Raw genomic sequence first — 23,224 nt, 5'->3', positions numbered from 1 at the left:
GCAAATGGGTACGTGCGTGGCAAAGACTAGTTTGAAGATTGAAGGGAGTATAGAGTGTAGAGTAGAGCGCAGAGGGAGAATATTTCCTCATTTGTTGCTGTTCTTGACTAGACCAAAGCTGGCAAATAGTAATGGCCGGTTCAGGCCAAGGCTTAATTGGTTTTTCTTCACACATGCAGATTAGATTGCAATTTAGTCAAAGGAATTCATATTCTTTTTCCATCAATTAATTAATTAAAGATTTTTTTTCTCTTTCAAGGTGGAATTAGTTTAAATTTCAATACATGGTCCAGAGCCAATTATAAATTAAATCTCAATCAAATTCGAACTTAAAAAACAAAGCCTAAAAACCATAGAGTTAATTAACCAGGGCAGCAAAATACAATCAATCAAGCGATCTAATTTTTTTCCAATGTAATTAGGTTTACCATATAAATAAATATTAGAATGGCACGTTTTTTAATAGTAAATATTTATTATATTTATAAGAATTAATTTCACTTGAAAAAATATCAAATGATTTATGGCTGCGGTATATTTTTTTTATTAATAAGAAGTATATTTTTATATTTAATAATACTGATTAGCGGTGTGATATTTTTTTTTATTAATAAGAAGTATATTTTTCTATTAATAATATTAAATATTTATATATACTTATTTTTTTATAAATATAAAAAATGTATTTGTGCATGTTTGATTTGTTAAAAAAATTAGATTAAAAGGGTAAGTATATTAATCTTAGGTAATTATACAGTATTAAATAATTAATTTATGTATATATTTATTTCGGTCTGTTAGTCGATCCTTCTTTAAGATCATATATAAAAGGAAATATTGCAATTACAATAGTAGTGAAAATAGAACTGATAATAATAATAAGAAAAAAAAGGAATTAAAGAATTTAAAAGGGTCACAATCATCAACACAGATAGATTGCGAGAGCTAGAGAGAGAGAAAAAATAGAAATAAAAATAAAAGGAAAAAAAAAAATCTCAATTCTCTTCCAAATATTCCTTTGAACAATAGGCCCTTTTGTTTTCTGGAATCCCAGCCATTCCACCATTATATCCTCTGCAACTTCCTTTTCATTCTCCGTAAGAAAGATAAAGAGGAAAAAAAAAAAAATTAGAGTCCTACCACTACCACCCTCTTCTCTATATCTCTGAATAAATGTCTCTGATCCCTCTGCATCCTTGAATACACAGCTTCCCCTTTTCCACTAACTTTTCATTTAAACCATTCTCCCCAGAAAACCTCTGTTACTTTCTCCTTTCTTGCCATTTTTTAAAAAATCTGACTAGTACTCTCTGCAATTCCTTCACCTCTGCTTATATCTTTTTCTCCATCTCTGATCTCCTAACCCTAGAGGAAACCTACTGAAAAAAGCCTATTCTTTCTCTTTACTTTGCTTTCTTCTTTCTTTTTCTTTTCTTTTCTTTTCTTTACCTCTCTCTCTTTCTCAGCACCCATGCAAATCATAAGGCACTCATGATATAATCATATAATCACTCCTCCATTACTTTTCAGCTATTTCTCCCTGAAATAGCTTTGCCTCCCTATTCTACTTTCCTCATCCCTCTCATTTAATCCTCTTTCTTTCCTTTTTCACTTTTGCATTCTTTCTCCCAAGCGATTTTGACTAAATTAGATCTTCATCAGCCTCATGTTTTCAAACTCTATGAGAACTGCATCACCTTTACCTGATCTTTCCTTGCAGATCAGCCCGCCATCAGCCTCTGATCGGGAAGCAATAAAAGAAGTGGGTTATGACGGAGGATTAACTAGGAAAGCTTTCTATAATGATAGGAGCTCAACTACGGATTCTGGTAGCAGTGAAAGCGATTTGAGCCATGAAAATGGCTTCTTTAATCAAGGGAGAAGTTACAATCTTGGTCCTAGTGAGCGGACTTTAAGCTTAGGTTTTGAACTGGCAGATTTGAGTCCTCCAACACTGCAACTATCGAGAAATCTTAATCACCATCCTCACCGTCACCAACCTCAAATCTACGGCCGCGAGTTCAAGAGAAATGGAAGAATGATTAGTGGGGTGAAGAGAAGCATCAGGGCTCCTAGAATGAGATGGACCACAACTTTACATGCTCACTTTGTTCATGCGGTCCAGCTTCTTGGTGGCCATGAAAGTAATACACAACAATCTAATGTTCTCTTGCACTCCTATTGCTATATTTGAAGTTCATTTCCATAGAAATTGTTTCCCAAAGGATCAGAAGCTTATTATACTTGTGTTTCTAAAAATGCCACAGGAGCAACACCCAAATCAGTTTTGGAGTTGATGAATGTGAAGGATCTAACCCTAGCTCACGTGAAGAGTCATTTGCAGGTGGTTTTACTGTGTTCAATCTGCAATACTTTGAAATTATGAATGGCTGGAAATTTTCAATATTCCCATTGTTACGTTTGCATTTTTACCGTCGTTTTTCTCTGTATGTGAATTGCTATATGACTCATTTGTAGTGGGGGTGAAGAACAAATGGGTAAAGACAAAAGGGAATCTAGAGAGTAATCTTAGCAATGTAGACTTTCTTTTTCTCATATTTTTCTATGGGTGTGTTCATGCAGATGTATAGAACAGTGAGGAGCACTGACAAGGGATCAGGTAAAATTTAGATTCTCTCCTTCCAAACGACCTTAAATTACTTCCCCTTCCGTTATTCTCTTTGCTTGACATAGAGAGAGCAGGGTGATTCAAGTGTGGCCAAAACTCTTATCATTTGATTCACTGTTTTGAACTAAAACAAAAATAGTTTTGAATTGGAAGGACTTGAAGTCCATGTGAATTATTTGGTTGATGTCTGATAAAGCAGAACCAACAGCTCTATCTATGATGATTGCAGGTCAAGGCCAGACAGATATGGGTTTGAAGCAAAGTGCAGGAATCGTTGATGTGGATGCAGGATTATCTGCTGGAAAAGCTGAAACCAACCCTTCTTGTTCTCTCAACCCACCACAAACATCACCACTGCCAACCATACAAGAAACCCAAATAAGGTGAGTCTTTCTCCTGCCTGCCTTCTCCCCTATTTTTTTTTCACAAGGTTCATCATCTGCAAACATCCATGCACGCATATACACGTACGCCTCTTGGTGATGGATCTTACTGGTCCAACATGTTCTGTCGTCTATGTTCAGTAGTTTTTTAATTAATAGGCTAGAGTCTCTAGTACTTACATAGATCTTAATGAACTTCACCTAGGGTTTCTAGGCACACAGTAATGAATAGTGATTTACGTGAACCTTGCATAACATTCTGTATCCGTTGGATTGTTACTTCCTTGATCCCAATGTATTCTAAAAGTCAAGAGCTTGGTTCAAATCTCAATGTCTTTCTTTTTTTTTCTAAATCCAATGGGTAATCGTGTAATCCTCATAAGCCATACCCTTCTCAACTGAAGTGGTAGTCATTCCTCCGGTCGTTAATGTTTTTGGCTGGATTTTGTTGGCTTATAAATATACCTGTGGACAATCAACGAACGACCAAAGGATCTAGTTTTGTTCATCATATTTATTTCCTTTTTGAGTTTCTTGATAATGACAAATTTCAATCTTGAAATAATGCTGTCATCTCAGCACTCATAATTTCAAGTTGCAGAATGGATGCACGCGTCCAATATTAAATCTCTTTTAAAAATAAAAAGAGAATAATGCAAGGTTAATATCTTAATTAGCCCATGGAGATTTTCCATGATCGGCATCAAGAAACAATAGAAACAGAAGCATTTCTTTGCCTGTTAACCTCTTATATATTTTCCCTCTTCAATAATCTGCATCACTAGCAATATTTTGTTATTGATTTCTTGGTAATCTTGCGAACAGAGGTTCGTGGTCAGCATCAATGGAGACAACAGACAAAAATAGATTGAACACTGAGGTTTCAACATATTCTCATTTCAATGCAGATGATGCTAATGTAAGATTTAAATGATATTGTCATTAAAAAACAAAATATAACATGTTGGAATTGAATAGCTTAACACATTTCCAAATTCCTTCGGTTAATTATAATTATGATCCTGTTTTATTAGGAGGACGGAGCCATGACAGCCCTCCATATGTCTGAAAAGGCGAAGGAGAGATCGGAGTTGGACTCTAGGTCCTTGTCATCTTCAGACATGTTGATTAATCTAGAGTTTACTCTTGGAAGGCCAAGTTGGCAAATAGACAGTGTTGAATCATCGAATGAGTTTACCCTTCTAAAGTGTTAAAACACTAACAAATACACTTGTCTCCTTTTTTTTTTTTTTTTTTTTTGTTGAACGTGCATGGACGAAAGTATCTAATATTTTTCATGCATCTGTTCCATGTTCTTGGAATTTTGTCTCGACTGCGAAAAGTGGGGAAAAAAATGGTAACTTAATTATTATGAGAAAAAAAAAAAGAGATTCTGAATTGCTGGAGTTAAGGTATAAGAGTGCACGACCTTAAAAAAAATTGAAAATAAATATATAATTTCAACAGTTGTCATGATGAAAATTTTCAAGTTTGGGCCATGGACTGGACTAATCTGAACGCTGTCCTTGGGAGGGTCATGAAATCGGAGGGTCCAGATTAATTCATGGACAGGTGGGTCAAGTTGTAATGGGAAATATCTTGTAATTATTATATGTCAATCAATTGCGCTGCCTTCTTGCTGCAGAATCATCTTCTTAATCATACCCGTGTTGACTCCCATTTAATAATAGTCATGCATATAGCAGATTCAACCTAATATATATAATCTTATTTTAATAAAAGAAAATAAAATTAAAAATATAATAACGATATATAAGAATACACAGCAAGATATATTTTTTTTATCAAAATTACAAAGAGATTAGAGATTTATTTATGTTATTTTAAAAATTAAAGGATATATTATTTGATTTATTTTAACATTTTAAAAGGCACATTTAACCTATTTTAATAATTTAACAACTTATTTAAATTAAGAAAAATTAGGAATTATAAAATATCATCCATAATCTGTGTGCTAACATGAGCCATTTGCATTTCAAAAATGCTTATTTAGTTTGATATATTTTATTAGTCAGGCTAATTAACAACAAAGTAAATATATATATATTTATTTATTTAGATGAAAATTGAGAAAATAAAATATGAAATTTCTCAAATTTATTTAAATACATTTATTATTAGTCTAAATTTGTGATAGATTAAACAACTTATTAAAAACACAAGACAGCCAATCAGAAATGTCATCAAATCCCTTGCTTTTGAGGATGTCCTCAACATCGACCAATATGTATTAAGGTGTATGTGTGACTTATTCATATCATGAACTTGGATAAAAGAAAGGAAAAAATTTTTCATTCGCTGTGATCAGTACAGATAAATAGAACAAAGGAATTCCTTCATTATCTAAAAAAAAGATTTATCATATTCATGTATTTTGTATCAAATTTATGGATTATAATTTGAATATTACATTCAAGATAATTCGTTAAATTCTTTTTATTCAATAAAATAAAGAAACATTAGATAATCACTTGAATAAAAAAGGTAGGCTAGCATTTTTGTATAAAAAGTTTGACCTAGAAAAAGTAAGAGAAGAAAAGTAGTGAATAATTGGAGGACCCAATTCACGTCAATGATGGATACTGTGAACAAACAGGGGACCAAATGGATACTATAATTAATTTGCCCAAATGAAATAAATAGTAATTATAATTATTATAAATTAATAAGATAATAATTTTGCATTTCACTAAAACATGGAGATTAAATTATAAGTTGACTAATTTAAGTATTCCAATGGTAATTTTTAAATGGACTCTAAATTACATATAAAGGAAAAAAAAATTTTGACCCATTCTCTCTATGGTTTCTTTTTAAATAGTATATTTTTATTTTATAAAAAATATATTTTTATATTTTTTAATATTTAAAAACACTCAAAAAATTTAATTAATAAAAAATCAAATCATTTTGAAAAAATAAATTTTTCTTAAAAAAAGTTATTTTTTATATTTTAAGATTTTTATTAAAATTTTTATATAAAATTTTACTAATAAAATTTATTTTTAAATTAAAATTAAATAATAAAAAATAAATTATTTCATTTAAAATTATTTTTTATAAAATTTTTTAAATTATAAATTATTTTCTTGCAAATAAATAAACAGAGTCTTGCATTCTGTAATTTTCTTCCCGTACCATTTTTTTCCCTTGTGAATTTTACCTCAGTCCAAACAGGGGGTAATTTTAAAGGCAGAGACTCGGCGCCCCTGTGAGCGAAGGTTTAATAAAAGAAAAAGGACGGGACTGATGATGGTAAAATGGAAGAGGCTCCACAGTCCAACAAAATAATGAGCCATTAAAACCGTTTAAAAACAGGTTAGGTTAGGCGATGTTCAAAACAAGCTAGCGGCTCCTGCGCTGCAAAGCAATTAACATCAATTGCAGACAGCCCAATCAATTATACCAATGAGGAAGAAGAAGAAGAAGAAGAAATTGTTAGTATCCTTGAGCAATGATTGTGCGTCCAAAATAATTGAGGCTGAGGCAGATCACCAACATTTCAAACCAATGAGCCCATACAACTCTGAATTTTAGGTATTTTCTCTTTTTTTTTTTCCACATTGGCCATCATTACATCATATCTTGCATTAGATCTTCAGACAAACAATGCGTCTGTCTCTATTATCAATTCTCCCCTTTGTCCCACTTTCTACCCCCCCCCCCCCTCCCCCCCCCCCCCCCCACTATCATCCCCTATTCGATCCATTAAGTTATTATTTTTTTTTCCATAACAATTCTAAACAGTTCTGAGATGTGTTAGTGTTTTTGGGTACCTCCCGGTTTAGACCGTAGTGGCTTGTTTTACTGGGATTTGATTTATTGGACCCAAACAGACCCTTGTGTTCTTTCAGAAATCAGATACAGAGTATTTGCTTAATCTGTTGTTCACTCTTGTATAACCTGCAAAACCTTCTCTTTCCCTTTGTGTGGATTGGGGGAAATGGAGAGAGAAATTTGATATTTTCTAAATTCTCCAATGTACACATGAAATGGAAAGAGAAAATGAAATAAATTTGATATTTTCTAGATTCTTCTGTGTACACATGAAAGAAACAAGAGTGAACTTAATTGTAGTTACGAAGAGGTGAAATTTCACTTCTCAAATGCTTGTATTTACGAAGTATTTGCTTTACATTAAAAGGAATTGAAAGAAATGAGTATTCTACTTAAATGACCTTAATTGTAAGATCTTCTCTTTCTTAGCTTACAAAGGTATAATGTTTATTCTCAATCGTCTTTAAAAAAATATATAATTTCTATTTTATGCTAATAATTTTTCTAGACAATCGAATTTCTTTTTCTTTTTCTTTATTTTTCCTGGGCAATGAAGGATTCGTTGATAATCTTCTGTTGGGTGGGGAATGCCAAAAGATGCAAGATCGTGTCCCTGTCAAATCAAGCTCTATATAATTTCTGTTTAGTATATTGTGTTGTCTAAAGAGAGAGTGGAGAACTTGCTCTTTGTTATAGTGGAGGAAATTGATGTTATTTGATGATTTTGTGTACGGTTTTCTTGCAATCCACTTCTAAAGGAAGTGTGTGTGGCTGGAGATGCAACACCTTTGCACTTTCTAACAAGTCAATCATAATTAGTGCCTTTCAGGCATAATGAGGCCAGGTGATGTTTTTTACTGTAGTCATAGCTAATAAGCCTCATAGATCTCTTCTGTCCCACCATAACCTGGAATTGAATAACTCAAATCTGCTATGGTATGAAGAACAGTCACCATCTGGCTGGGTTAAAACTCCTAGCTGACTGTCACGTCATTCTGCTAAAAATTGAGAGATACAAATATTAATTTCGAGTTGCATTTCAGAAATTAAATGAGTAAGAGAGTTTAATTAAAACAGTGATTAAGAATGCTATATATATGAAGAGTGTTTCATTATTTTTTGGTAGTATTTATCAATCTACATTATGTGTGTGTTGGTGTATAAGGATGACATGGCCAGTGTCATAAATCATCAGACTTTTTTTTGAAAGCAATAAATCATCAGACTTTGGCATGCTTCATATTGAGCTTTTCCTCTTTTATTGGACTAGGCTTAGAAATTGACTAGGATTTTAGTTTCATATCTGCAAATCTATGAATCAATTATGGATCCTTTTTTTATTTAATTAACTCCCATCTTCTTTTGCAATGCATATCTTCAATGGACAAATAGTAGCAAACGTAGCAAGAGTGGAGAGGCTCCTGAACCGGCTGGTCTATAGCCAAGTGTTGGCCATCCTTTATCTATTGGGTGGTGCTGATAAAGCTTCTTTACCAAACCATAAATCAAAATCCGCATATGCAGTCATCGTGCCTTTTGTGGTTCCCCATATATGACAAAGCCCTTGCTTCTCATCCCACCACAGCAGCGGCGAAGCAAATGTGCTATAACCATTCAGTATTTGGTTTTGCACCCTGCAGCTCGCTCTGGAGTGTGATGCTGCTGAACTTCTTTTAAACCGGAGATTTGAGAAGTTGAATTGGGAATAAGGAAGCCTTATAGTCTATGGACCATACCTTCCTTCCAGTGCTTGTTGAACATAAACAGTGGCCTGAGGATCTGACACATACCAAATCACTTGAGAGTTAAAAAGGGAAAAAAATTAAACTAATTTGAAATGAAGGATGGATTATGGTTGTATATATATCATATTGAAAATTTTAAAAATTTATATAAATCTATTTTCAATTTGAAAAAAAAAAAAATTCTCACTGGACTCCCAATTTGCACTAAATTGCAGAAGGAGGTGTTAGAGTGGAGATTGGGCCACCCAGTATAGGCTTGAGTGGGAGAGGCCTTTAAACTTATTCATCCTTTCCGGGACATGGCCCATAAAAGAATTCCTATGGAATATTATAAGGTTAATGATTTCTTTTGTTACCAAAAAAAAAAGAGAGAGAGAGAGAGAGTATCCATTCTCTGAGAATCTTTCCTTGCAAAAATATGCTCCAAAATATTGTTAATATTTTCCATAATAAGTAATTAAGCATCCTCTAATGGGGGCAAATTAGCCAATCAAAGTCATTTGCAGAGTATGGTTGCTGGAAATGAGACTGTTATTGTAACCATTACATGAAGAAATTTTAAAGTGAAATGGTAATACAATTTCATATGAAATGACAATTCATTAAAATTTTATGATACTTTTATTTATAAAATCAAGAAATATGGAAATAAAAAGAAATGACATTATATTTTTCTTTTTTCTTTTAAATCAGAAATGGCATGTTATTAATTAATATATTGAAACATTTGTGTATTATTTAAGTTAATTGTTTAATCTTCGTATCTTCAGTAAACAAATGATATGTTTATTAATTTGTTTGCTTGTTCCTTTATCTCAAAAGAATATTAAAAAGATATTGAAAGCTAATTATTACCTGCCCTCCGGAGATTTTTTTTATAATTTCCTGCTGGAGTACTGTAGTGTTTTTGGCTTTTTTATCTGATGTTTTATTGGACTAATTAGGGGATAAGATCATAAATCGAATCATCTGGATTCATCCAGGGAAAAGGAAGGCGACAGCAAATGTCCACTCAAGCTTCCTTTTTCTTGTTTTTTTTATTATTATTATTTGGGTTTGAGTGGTTAATTTGTTTGGTTCTTGTGAGTGATTTTGATATCTAGTTGTAGTTTGGTTTTTTATTGTCCATTTCTAGTCACAGGATTGATGGGCAATGAAATTCGAATCTAGATTAAGTATTTGATTTTTATAGTTTACTCCATGATCCTATTAAATTGAAAATGTTATATGCTAGTTATCTTTCTGGTAATCATTAGTCATAAATATATCGATTGTAGAGGTCTCTTTTTCTTAATCTGGATAGGTAGGTTGACGACTTATCATTATTCTTGCTGTCTAATTTGTTTGTTGTGTGTTAGTGGTTGATGACTTTTTAATATTATTAAGTTAGAGGTCGGTGTCTAGGTGTATATGTAAGGCACTTGCATAGTCGGTATATTTTTGCTGTCAATCCTTTTAGTTTGGATTGGATCGTGGATTTTTCAGAATAGATTTGGTGTTCATGAAGGGCCAAGGGTTTAGTTTGCTAACTTGTTTGATCCTACCAACTGAATATTTTAAATGTAATACTACTTGCGTTGGTAAAAAAAAAAATTCATAGGATTTAATTCATTTTATTGATAAATGATTGATATTCGTATTTTTTTAAAGAATTTGAAATTTCTGAATAAAAGAATTCGAAATTTTTAGCAAGAAATAAGAGATGAGGTGACAATTTATTGACGAGATGATTTGTTGAAGTGTTGACCTGCCTGAAGGAAGGGCCGACTTGCCTGATGAAAGCAGGACTGAGTAAAGTAGATTTGATGAAAGAAGGGGTACAGTGTCCGAAAATTCAGAATGCATGAATTCTTCAAAGAGTTTAGAACGTCTAACAAGAGAGAGTATATTAAAAGAAAGAATGATATTTTATTTACCTCGGTTTCATTAAATAAACAGAGAGCATTTTAATTTTTTAATTACCAAGATCGTCAAGTATGCTATTTAAGAAACAACTATTTTAAATGTGAAAAAAAGAGTTGTGAGACGAAAAAGTGCTGAAATTTTTTTTTCATCATTTTATTAAATATGTAATCGAGCTTGATTGTTATTTTTTTATAATTCATCGTCAATAAAAAATTTTCTCATTTGAAATATAGAACCATACTCAAAAATCAATGCAAACTCGTAAACTTTTTTATATTTTTATTTTATTATTATTATTATTATTTTATTTTTATTACGCCGGTAATCGATTGAGTATAAGTCTCAAACACCTACAAATGGTATAAGATCAACTACAATTAGTCTTAAGCTTGATTTTGAGTTTTCTTTCTTTTTTTAATTGTTTATTTTAAATTTTCTTTTGTGAGATAGTTAAATTAATCTCTAAATCACAAAACATGTGCAATTTTGATTTTTTAATTTTTTTTTATATATGATTGAAGCGTCCCACTTAGTTATTTAAGAAAATTTGGGCCGGTCAGGCTCTTATAATAATACTAAATCGACGTGTTATTTACAAAAAAAAATTGAATTGAACAGAATTATTAATTAAATTAAATTAAAATAATTTAATAAAGAAGACAAGTAAAACGTATACCTCTCTTGAGTCTCGGATGTATAGCGTCTATTTATAAAATGGTGGCAGGGTTTCTTGAGTTGTAAGGTTTTTTTTTTAATTATGATTTTTTTAATAATAATAATAATATTTAGAATAAATTTAGATCTTATTTATTAATTACAGATTAAGACATGAATCCATGAGTATGATGCTCTTAAATATGGAACAGGCAAAGCTTCGCTGTGCACTTAATTTAAAGAACAAAATCCATCTTCTCTACCCACCAAAATCTTAAGCAGAATGAATCATCTCTCCCCATTCTTCAACAGCACCATAGCAGCTGTGATCTTTAATCATCTCTCCCCATTCTTCAACAGCACCATAGCAGCTGTGATCTTTGCCATGCTTCTCTTCCCCTACTATCTACTAAGGAAATGGAAATCTAGAGCTTCCAAAGGCATACCAGCACCCCAACCACAAGCCGCATGGCCTTTAATAGGTCATTTGCCTCTGTTATCAGGATCCGACCCTCCTCATATTACGTTGGCCGCACTCGCTAACACATGTGGCCCACTCTTCTCTATACGCCTTGGGATTCAATTCGTTCCCGTGGTGAGTTGCTCGAAGGTGGGTAAGGAATTATTCACCGGCGTCAATGACGTAATTGTGACCTTCCGTCCAGCACTGGTAGCCGGAAAACTTATAGGCTATAACTATGCTTTGTTTCCTTTCACCCCTGGTGGTTTATATTGGCGTGAAACGCGCAAGATATCCACGTTAGAACTTCTCTCTAACCGTCGACTTGAGCTTCTTAAGCATATTAGAAACCAGGAAGTAAAAGCTTCCACAAAAGATTTGTACGAAGCATTGTTGAGATGCAGCAGTGGTTCAGTGACTTGAGTTTGAATATCCTTCTTAGGATGATTATAGGCAAGAAATATTTTGGTGCTGGTGCTGATGGTGATGAGAAAGAAGGACGACAATTCCAAGAGCGGACAACGACACTTCTTCATTATCTCGGGACACTTGTTTTGAGAGACGCTGCTCCATTTCTTGGGTGGATGGATGTGGATGGACATGAGAAGGCAATGAAGAAAACTGCTAAAGAACTAGACATCTTCTGGACAAATGGCTGCAAGAACATGAAAGAAATAGATATTTTGGTGAAAAATCTAAAGAAGATCAAGACTTTATGGATGTTCTGCTTTCAGCTCTTGATGGAAAAAGCATTGAAGGTTATGATGCTGATACAATCAACAAAGCCGTATCCTTGGTATCCTATAATTTACCTTGATTGAAAAATAGTTTGTGTTAACTAATTATACTAATAAAGCATCATCCAGTGGATATAAAATTGATGGATCAAAGATATTTGCAGGGGCTTTTTGCTTTTTCAAGTGAAAAAAAAAAAAAAATCTCAAATCTTCATCCTGCAAAAAATTTTTTCCAGATCAGGTGAATTTTAACTCTACCGCAGTTTTAAAGTGCAGTAGAGATTACCGCACTTCAAAAGCGCAATAAGGGAAAATAATTAAAAGAAAAATTATTTAAATACATTACCGCACCTTTGCGGTGCGGTAATGCACGAGTGCGGCAGAGCTCCACTCAATCAATTTAAAAATATAAATTTAATTTTTATTTAATTAATTTTATTTATTTAATTATATATTAAATTTATAAAATATAATTATATTAATATTAATTAATAAAATTTTATTTAATTAATTATTATATTTTATTAATTTAATTAATTTTATATTAAATTTATAAAATATCGTTATAAAAATTATATTAATATTAATATTAATTAATTTAAATTATTTATAATATAATATTATATTTATCATATTTACTATTTTATTTTATTAATTTATATAATTTAATTAATGTTAAGAATATATATAAATATATTAATATAGTATTCACATATTTAATATTTAATATGATAATATGTATATTTAAGTAAATTTAATTATGTATATTTACTCTCCAATTTTCAATCTCCAATTTAAAAAAAAAATATTAATTAATGCCAATTATATATATAATTTGTTTTATTAATTATATTTATCAATGTAGAAAGTATAAAAAATTAAATAAAAAAATATATCTAAATATTTAGGAACAATAATATAATAAAAATAAATTAATATATATACAAATAATAAGGTCAAAAAATAATATTAAAGATAAATAAATATTCTCCCGTATTATATAGACTATTTTTTTTTATTATTTATAAAATATTTTGACATGAAAAATATAAAATAAAATAAATTTTAAGTTTTTATAATTTTATAATTTATAAATATTTATAAATTAACTGTAATAAAAATAATAAAAAAAATATAAAAAATATAATATTCTATTATAAATTAATTAAAATAATTAATATTTATAATAATATTAATATAATTTTTGTAATTATATTTTATAAATTTAATATATAATTAAATAAATAAAATTAATTAAATAAAAATTAAATTTATATTTTTATATTGATTGAGTGCGGCAATCATTACCGCATTTAAAAGTGCGGTAATATATTTAAATTTTTTTTTTTAATAAATCTCTCTTACCGCACTTTGAAGTGCGGTAAGCTCTACCGCGGTGGAGTTAAAATTCTTTGATTTGTGAAAATTTTTTTACCGTATTAGGATCTGAGAATTTTTTTTTTTTTTTTTCACTTGGAAAAGCAAAAAGCCCTATTTGCAGAGTATGGTTGCTGGAAATGAGACCATTGCAGTAGCCATGACGTGGGCACTTGCATTATTGTTAAACCACAAGCCTGTATTGAGGAAGGCACAGAAAGGGCTAGACGAAGTCATTGGGAAGGAAAGATTAGTGAACGATAAAGACATCAGCAAACTTGTTTATCTCCTAGCCATAGTCAAAGGAACACTACGCCTCTACCCACCGGCATTTATCTCTGGACCTCGTCAATTCACTGTGGACTGTAATATAAGTGGCTATTACATCCAAAAAACTCTTGGCTGCGGGTGAACCTTTGGAAGATCCATAGAGACACTGTTGTGTGGCCAGATCCAATGGTGTTCAAGCCAGAAAGATTTCTCACAACCCATAATAACGTTGATGTGAGGAGCCACAAGTTTGAGATGCTTCCGTTTGGAGGTGGCAGAAGAGCATGCCCTGGAGCATCTTACGCCCTCCAAATTATTCATTTGACAATGGCTACTTTACTGCAGTCTTTTGAAATTTCTACTTCCTCAGATGCAGCCATAGATATGACTCCTGGCGTTGGACTAACAAATATGAAAACAACTCCTCTGGAAGTTGTATTCTCACCCCGCCTGCCGCTCTGTTGTTTGGAATGATAAAGGAAATCTAAGCAAGTCATGATTGCAGGAGCACTACTTCTCTGTTGCCACTTCCAGTATCTGTATGTTTAAATATACAATTGATAAATTATTAATTAAAATTTATAAAATTAAACAGTTTCAAAATAATTGAATTTGAACTAAATATGAATAAATGTAAAAGTTTAATCAGTTTTAGATATCAAATTATTAATTAAATTTGGATTAAAAATTCATATTTGTAGGAATTATTTTCATGCACATTCTTACGCGTGATTATATATACAATTAAATTTTATCTTAAAAAGTTTCTAATTTTAATTGAATTTTAAAATTAAAAATTTATAGATATCTAAGCACAATTAAAATAAATAAGTGGTTAGTGTTTTTTTTATGAAATAAATATTTGCTTGTATTACGTTTTTTAAATAAAAAATAATTATAAAATTTTATTAATAATGGTTGGTATCTTAGACAAATAGAAATTAATTTTATTATAGACTAATCCAATGTGAATAACATTTAATTTTAATTGAGTAAATTGAGAGGGTTTATAATTAAAATAAAAAATAATTAAATTAAATATATATTGCAGAACAAAATACATTTACATTTTCAATTTAATTAAACTTTTTTTTGAAATTTAATTTAGGTATACTTAATAGAACGCAATTTCCAAATATCTTTATAACTATATCGTCTTTAATTTAATTATAATTTTAATATTATTAAACTAATATATTTGAAACGTTTTTATTAACATCTTCAATAATAGTTATCTAAATATAAAATTTAAAAATATTACAAGCAAAAAATAGGTCAAGATCTGTGGGAGCAGCCACTGTTGACCTTTGGGAAATAAAACATAAAACCATCATTACGAGAGTGAAATTGAAAGGATAGTGCAAAAGTGGGGAAGAAGGTGGGAACTCAAATGCCAGACGAATGAAATCTGTAGCAATTGATGAGTGTGAATTCATGTGCGTCACCAATAATGCTTATTTTACTCTCAATTTTGTGGAGAAAGAATTTTCTCTCTCTCGTGCGGAGAGCTTCTTCTAAGACAACGTGTCTCGTTCCTTGTCGGCGCTGTGAGATTGACCATGCTCTCTTCGGTAAAAGTGATTTTTCCATTTCTTTGTCCAGATCTGGGTGTTCTCCTAGATTGTACATGACTTTGACTTGCTCCAATAATACTGACAATGTGAGAATTTTATTTCTGTTTGTCTATGTGTATTGTTTGTGCTTTTTACTTTATTCTTATATATTTATTCTTCCAGATCTGCTCTCTAACAGGCATCATGATGGACAAAGGGTTAACGAGAATACTAGAGAGCCTGTTCGCATCATCTTGTCTAACCTTTTCAAGCCGTTAATTTTGAATCTGGAAGCTCTTTTGACTGGAGATGGTTGTTGAACACGATAGCAGAAGATCAACTTCCCTTTCTTTATAGTTCGACTCTATTTTCCACCCCATTTGGTGTGTTCGTGCTTTTAATATAGTTCTGACTGTTTTTCTCCTTTTATGAAAGGGTTGAATCGCTTGCATGACTATGATTATGTGTTATGGCACATGCAAAAATTTTAAATTAAAATTGGATTTAAAAAAGTGATAAAAAAATAAAATATATAAAATAATTATATATTAAATTTTTTTTTAATAAAAATTAATAATAATATAATAAGATTATAATGATTTTTATTTATGGTTTATTGTTAATTTATTACTTATTAAATTTATACTTTTTAAATTTATTTATTTTTAAAATTTAAATAAACCATTAAATCTATTAAATAATTTAAGATTATTCATAAAATATTTTTATTATTAAAAAATAAAAATTATTCTTTAAATTTAAATAATTTAACATATAATTTTAATCATATAAATAAATTCTCAATAATAAAATAAATAAAAAATTATCACTTCTTAGAAAATATTTAATACGATAACAAAATAAATTTAATGATTAATGTTCTATTCGTTTATAGAATAATAATTAACTTTTAAAAAAAGATTCCTTTGACAATGTTTGATTCAATATTGATAAATTTCCTTTCATAATGTTTGATTCAATATCGAGGATGTACTAATTTTTTTTTTTAAAAATGAGAATCGGAGATTAAAAGAGCAGAATTGTACTCAAATGCACTTACTGCCAATTTAAAATTGTGAGTGTAATTATTTTTGTATTAATTTTTATTATATTTAATATAATAAAATGCACTTTACTGCCAATTTAAAATTATGAGTGTAATTATTTTTGTATTAATTTTTATTATATTTAATATAATAAAATATGAAGTAAAATAAGTTTTTTTTTTTTAAAATAGGGGGCTGGGGGAGTCGAACCTTAAACCTTTCAAGGCTAAGGGATGCACTTTACATCAGGGTAAGTCTTAGAGTGCAGAAATAAAATAAGTTTTAAATATTAAAATTTAACTCAATTTTCATTTCGCATGTTGTGCTACGGGAGATAATGTAATGAATATGCAAGATGGTGTAATAACTTACTATAAATTTTAATTCAAAACTAATTATAATTAAATGAAGTTAAATATTAATTCGTAATATATAAATCTTATTTAACGGCGCATCAAATGTACCATTATTAATAAAAATTATACATAAAATTAAATTAGATGATGAGTAAATAAGTATATTTGATTAATAAAAATTATATATAAAATTAAATTAGATAATAAGTAAATAATTTTTTTAAAAAAATTATTATTTGAAGTATTAAATTTTGAAGATAAAAAGTAAATATTTTAGATTGAAAAATAATAGAGAATAAAATAAATTAAATATTATAATACACCTAAAAATAAATGAACTAAATAGCATAAATATTAATCCACTAAAAATTTATTTAATATAAAAATAAAAAAATTAAATTTATAAAAATGTAAAATATTTTAATCAGATAATTTTGAAATAAAAACTCGTTAATAAAATTTTTAAATTTATAATCTAATCGGAATTTTTTTTATTTTAAAATAAAATTATTTAAATATTTTTAAAAAATTTTCAGAGATCTACTGCTCTCATTGGCTTCGCGGGTAGTTACATGTCAAGTGTTTGGCCGCAGTAAAAGGAAACGGGGTGAGCATTCGGTCGGTTCGGTTCAAAACCGAACCGAACCGAATAAACCGAAAACCGAAATTTTAGTGTTTATGAAAACCGAACCGAACCGATTTTGGTCAGAAACCGAATCGAACCGAACCGGTCTGATTCGGTTCGATTCGGTTCGGTTTGATCGGTTTCGATTTTTAATAATTTTTTTATTTTTTACACTTTATTTTTTATATTTTAAAATTTAATTAAAATATTTTAATCTTAATATAATTTAATTTCTCTATATTATTGAAAAAATATATTATTATCACTAATCGATTCGGTTCGGTTTTTTCAGTTTTTTTCTGATTAAAACCGAACCGAACCGAAATAACTAAAATTTCTGAAATTAAAAACCGAACCGAACCGAAATGTATAAAAAACCGAACCAAATTTTCAAATCAATTCGATTCGGTCAATTTTTTCGGTTTGAACCGAATACTGCTCTCCCCTAGAAACGGCATCTTTCGGCTTTTTTCCGGGTTGGTATTTAGGTTTGGGTCTTAGAGTTACATGGTTCTTTGGTTTTTTCATGTTGTGGGCCCTAAGTTTCCTTGGACCTTTTGGTCCTCTTAAAATCCTTTTATTTTTGGAGGAAAAAAAATTATATTTTTGTTTTAATTTTTCATAAGAATAAGACCTAATGTGGAAGAGATAAGATGAAAACAATAAAAAATAGACAATTCTTCTAAAATACGAATTGAATACTGAATATGAAAAATCATATAAATTTTATGTGATTGTTACTTATATTATATTAAATGTTTTCTCAAATTTTTTATAATATTATATTATATAAAAAAATAACAAATTATTTATAAATAAATTAAATCATATATTGCTAAAAAATAAATAGGTAAGGATTGGGACGACATCTTTCGTTAATGTTGAAGAGTCATGTGTGTATTTTTATAGTTAGCTTTTCTTTAAATTTTTATTAATTTGATTGTTTTGAAAGGTAATGTTAAATAGAGATTTAATTATTATGGATTTCCGAAATCGTAATGACGACGTCAGTCTTGGAACCTTATTCGAGTTTTATCTTGTAGAAACTATTTTTCATGATTTTGTTCGGAAGACTTTAATGATTTATGCTCGAGAAATGAGAAAGAAGAAGATGCATCTTTGCTAAATTATTTTATGCAGGTGCTTAGACAGACACTTGAAAAATATTTTTATCAAATTATCTTATACAGAGGTTTGATTTTGAATGATTGTAAATTTTTGTTTGACTCTAGAACTAATATTTCTGTTAGATGGATATTTCTGTTAAATGGATTGGTCGTAATGTTACTCTAACTGCTCATATTTTGGTTAGAGAATCTATTATGCATAATTGTCTTTCTGTTTGGAATGATATCACTATTTATTTGATGAAATTTTATTAATACAATCAGTAGTTTTATTTTAAAAAAAATTAATATTACAATCTTACATGAAAAATAAATAAAAAATAATTGTATATAATAAATTAAATTAAATGTACAACAAGCACAAAAATGCAATGCACATTTAAAAAAAAAAGTTGTATTATAAAATGATTTTATGCATTAATTGTTTTTTAAATGAAAGTTAATTGTTTTTTAAGTGAAAATTGAGGATTGGGAGTAGGAGTGAGCGGTGTTTGATTCAAATCGAAAAAATCGATCGAATCGAATCGATTTAAAATTTTAGTTCGATTTTTTATACATTTCGGTTCGGTTTGATTTTTAATTTCAAAAATTTTAGTTATTTTGGTTCGGTTAGGTTTTGATTAAAAAAAATCGAAAAAACCGAACTGAACCGATTAGTGATAATAATATATTTTTTCAATAATATAGAGAAATTAAATCAGATTAAAATATTTTAATTAAATTTTTAAATACTAAAAATAAAGTGTAAAAATTATTAAAAATTGAAACCGATTAAATCGAATCGAATCAAACCGAATCAGATCGGTTTAGTTCGATTCGATTTCTGACCAAAATCAGTTCGGTTCGATTTTTATAAACACTAAAATTTCAATTTTAGGTTTATTTGATTCGATTCAATTTTGAATCGAACCGACCGAATGCTCACCCCTAATTGAAAAAGTAAGACTATGAAACTTTTTAAATTTATTCATATAAACCTACAACCAGATTAAATATGTGAATGCAATTATTTTCATATTGTATTTTTCTATTTTATTACTAAATATAAAATATTGTCAACCCATTTGGACCGTAATATTAAAAACATGGTGTGGTTAATGGGATAGATGCGTGATCAAATCAAACGAGGCATCAAATTTTATACTTTGAACTTATATTTTGCAGTTCTAAAATTTTAACGTCTCTAAATATAATACCTAATTCCATTATTATTTATTATACTTCGATCAAACTCATTTTCATTGATGTTTTTTAATTGATTCAAGTGTCACCATTTTATAACTCTTTATATTTCAACTTTATTAATATATATGAAATTTAATAGATCCGATCCAAGTTTAAATATCATATTATCACTTGTATTATTAATTTTTTTAATTTTTATTCAGATAAATATTCTGCAATATTATAATATTATATGAAAATTAATAAAAGAATAATTACATATAATAAATGAAAGTATATGTACAACAAAAATGCAACGCACATTTAATATTTATATTATAAAATGTTTTTATCAATTAACTACTTTCCCTTTGTTTTTTCAATTTTATTATGGAACATAAAAATATTTCGTCACCCCATTTGGGCCATACTATTAAAAGTATGATGTGGCCAATATGATAATAAAAGTATCAAATTTTAATTTATTTTATTTTATTAATTTTAATATTAACTAAATATTAATATTAATTAATTTAAAATACTAATATTAATACTGAATTGTTATTAAAACAATCAATTGTCTACTAAAATAATTAATATTATACTCTAAAATTTTCTTCCACTAGCACTATTGTGACTCTATATATAGGTGTGCAACTGAAGCTTCTATATGCAATTAATTTAAGAAGAAAACCCATCCTCCATCTATTAAAATCTTAGGAAAATGGATTATCTTTCTCCATTTTTGAACACCACAATAGTAGCCTGGATCTTTGTCTCTCTTTTCCTCCCTTTATATCTATTAAGCTTAAAGAAATGGGAATCCAGAGCTTCCAAGGCCATATTGGCACCCCAACCAACGGGTGCATGGCCTTTAACTGGTCATTTTTCTTTGTTTTCAGGATCCGAGCCTCATGTCACGTTGGGTACACTCGCTGATAAATATGGTCCCATCTTCACTGTACGGGTTGGGGCTCACCCTGTTCTCGTAGTGAGCAGTTCAGAGGTGGCTAAGGAAATATTCACGGGTATCAATGACATGATTGTAACCTTCCGTCCAGCATTGGTAGCCGCAAAATTTATGGGCTACAACTATGCTTTCTTTCCTGTTAACCCCGGCGGTCCATATTGGTCTGAAACTCGTAAATTATCCATCTTTGAACTTCTCTCTAACCGCCGGCTTGAGCTTCTCAAGCATATTAGAATCCAGGAAGTGGAGAGTTCCATGAAAGAGTTGTAAGCATGGCAGGACAAAAAGGTTGTTGATATGAAGCAATGGTTCAGTGACCTAAATTTGAACGTGCTTCTTAGGATGATTATAGGCAAGAAATATTTTGGTGGTGGTGCTGTTGGTGAGGAGAAAGAAAGGAGAAATAAGTTCCAGCATGGAATAACGAAACTTTTTTATTTTCTGGGGACGCTTGTTTTGAGGGACGCTGTTCCATTTCTTGGATGGATGGATGTGGGTGGACATGAGAAGGCAATGAAGAAAATTGCTAAAGAAATAGATGATGTTTTGGAGAAATGGCTACAAGAACATAAGCGAAATAGGTGTTTGGGTGAAGAATCTAAAGAAGATCAAGACTTCATGGAAGTCATGCTTTCGATTCTTGATGACAAAAACCTTGAAGGTTATGATGCTGATACAATCAATAAAGCCACATCCTTGGTAACGTACATATAATTCAAGCTTTATAGTAAAAAAAGTAATAGTTTTTTTTTTTTATCATCCAAAAAATTTATTACAAGTAAGAATGGAGAAAATTTTCTATTCAATTTTTGTATGTATAATGATTCTATTACAATAATTGATGATGGATGACTGGCGGGTTTCTAGCATCTGGGTTAAGGCCGGTCCCTGGAGAAAGAGATAGACCCAAAGCCAGTATACCTCACTGAGCAGCCCGATCCACCGTCACGCCATCCAGCTCAAGGTTCAAGCAAGCCGGACTGACGCTAAGCTTGAATCCATTGGAAGAGAGCCTAGCTCGGTGACAAGATAAGAGGTAGGAGAGCATGCCCAGCTACCCCACAGCCCTATCAGCACGCTCGCTGGAGGGGAATTAAATGGTCGCCTGACAAAGATGGGTATGCTGGGACGTCCGTATATACGAGACTGTGCGACAGAGACAGTTGGCACTGTAACAGGGTGACGGTTATGCGTCACTAGAGGACAAAAAAGAAGGGGATAAAGGGGAATACGTGATCCTCCTTGACTAAGCTTACACTCACGCTGTAAAACTTATTTTCTGGATCTCATAATATCAATTGGCGTAGTCTGTGGGAAGCGAAGGAGATCTTTCCGTCACCAGAATTTTCATTTCCGTAAACACTCACTGAGATTCACATGGTAAACCACAACGAAAATCACACCAACAACACTCCAAAGGACCTGAACTCTGCTTAAGAAGGTCAATAATTTTCATTTTCTAGTCCCACAGCTATATCAAACCAACCTCCCGTACTATTCAATCCATCGCTGAGCTCGGCAGGGATTCAATCCAAAACAACCTTGTGTGATCAAGAGCTCCAAGCCATGGCTCTTCAGCTACAGAACACAGGGACAGATGCTGCAACAGAGGGGCCTCAATGCCCTGTTGAATGTACCCCCTGTAGCTGAAGGGTTCAATGCCACTGAACCCCAATCCACTTTCAACTACCAAATCCCCCAACATAGTAGTCAGAGAGCGGGAGAAAGAAGCGGAGGAGCAGCTAGGAAAGATGAGCCGGCAGTCAAAGCCAGAGGTCAGAGGGTGAGAGAGTTTATTGAAAGTGATGAAGCAGAGAGCTATTCTGCTGGGACAGCAGGGAGGATGGAAAGCGAAGAATGGGAAGAGGGATATCGCCTAGAGTAAAGGCCAAGGCAAGAGGAGACAAATATAGACTAGAAGCTACAGAGAATGAAAGAATAGCCCCTGGCTAAACTAGGGGCAAATGACAATAGCCAGACTTTCCTACCCACATTCTCACATTTTTCAGGGTGGATCCAACAGGAGACCATCCCAAAGAAGTTTATGATGCCAGCTATGGCAGCCTATGACGGTGCTGGAAACCCCCGGGAGCACAACTTGAACTATAAGACGTTCATAGAGCTCCAGACTCTCTCAGATGTTCTAATGTGTAAAGTTTTCCCCACCACCCCCACAGGACCAGCTAGGGCATGGTTCAACAGCCTAGAAGCAGGGAGCATTAGGAGCTTTGCGGACCTAGCCAACATATTCATCAGCCGGTTCATTACAGTGGTCCCGGCTAAGAGGAAGACCATCTTCCTAAGACAGTTCGACAGAGGAAAAATGAATCTCTGAGAGAGTACATGGCCCATTTCAACTCGGAGGCCCTGCAAATCCCCGAGTTGGATGAGGCAAGGGCGGTGGAAGCCATGCAGAAGGAGA

At 31.0% G+C, this 23,224-nt stretch overlaps 2 protein-coding genes and 1 pseudogene across 2 annotated transcripts; all 3 read left to right on the top strand.

Moving 5' to 3' along the window:
• Positions 1 to 988: 988 nt before the first annotated feature.
• LOC110606365 (probable transcription factor KAN4) lies at positions 989 to 4,272 on the top strand. Its single transcript, XM_043953031.1, has 6 exons — positions 989 to 2,144; positions 2,268 to 2,344; positions 2,584 to 2,620; positions 2,859 to 3,012; positions 3,838 to 3,931; positions 4,047 to 4,272. Exons 1-6 carry the CDS (start codon positions 1,667 to 1,669, stop codon positions 4,224 to 4,226), a joined length of 1,020 nt encoding a protein of 339 aa, XP_043808966.1. The 5' UTR covers positions 989 to 1,666; the 3' UTR covers positions 4,227 to 4,272.
• Positions 4,273 to 11,334: 7,062 nt separating this feature from the next.
• Positions 11,335 to 14,483, top strand: LOC110605771 (annotated as a pseudogene).
• Positions 14,484 to 20,556: 6,073 nt separating this feature from the next.
• Positions 20,557 to 22,687, top strand: LOC122722511 (cytochrome P450 82A1-like). Its single transcript, XM_043953504.1, has 3 exons — positions 20,557 to 21,068; positions 21,144 to 21,501; positions 22,325 to 22,687. Exons 1-3 carry the CDS (start codon positions 20,557 to 20,559, stop codon positions 22,685 to 22,687), a joined length of 1,233 nt encoding a protein of 410 aa, XP_043809439.1.
• The last annotated feature ends 537 nt before the right edge of the window (positions 22,688 to 23,224 follow it).

This window comes from Manihot esculenta, chromosome 18 (genome assembly GCF_001659605.2).
Source record: "Manihot esculenta cultivar AM560-2 chromosome 18, M.esculenta_v8, whole genome shotgun sequence".
Classification (NCBI taxonomy): Eukaryota; Viridiplantae; Streptophyta; class Magnoliopsida; order Malpighiales; family Euphorbiaceae; genus Manihot; species Manihot esculenta.
Note: the sequence above shows the minus strand (reverse complement) of the source record. Positions and strands in the feature narration are given on the sequence as shown.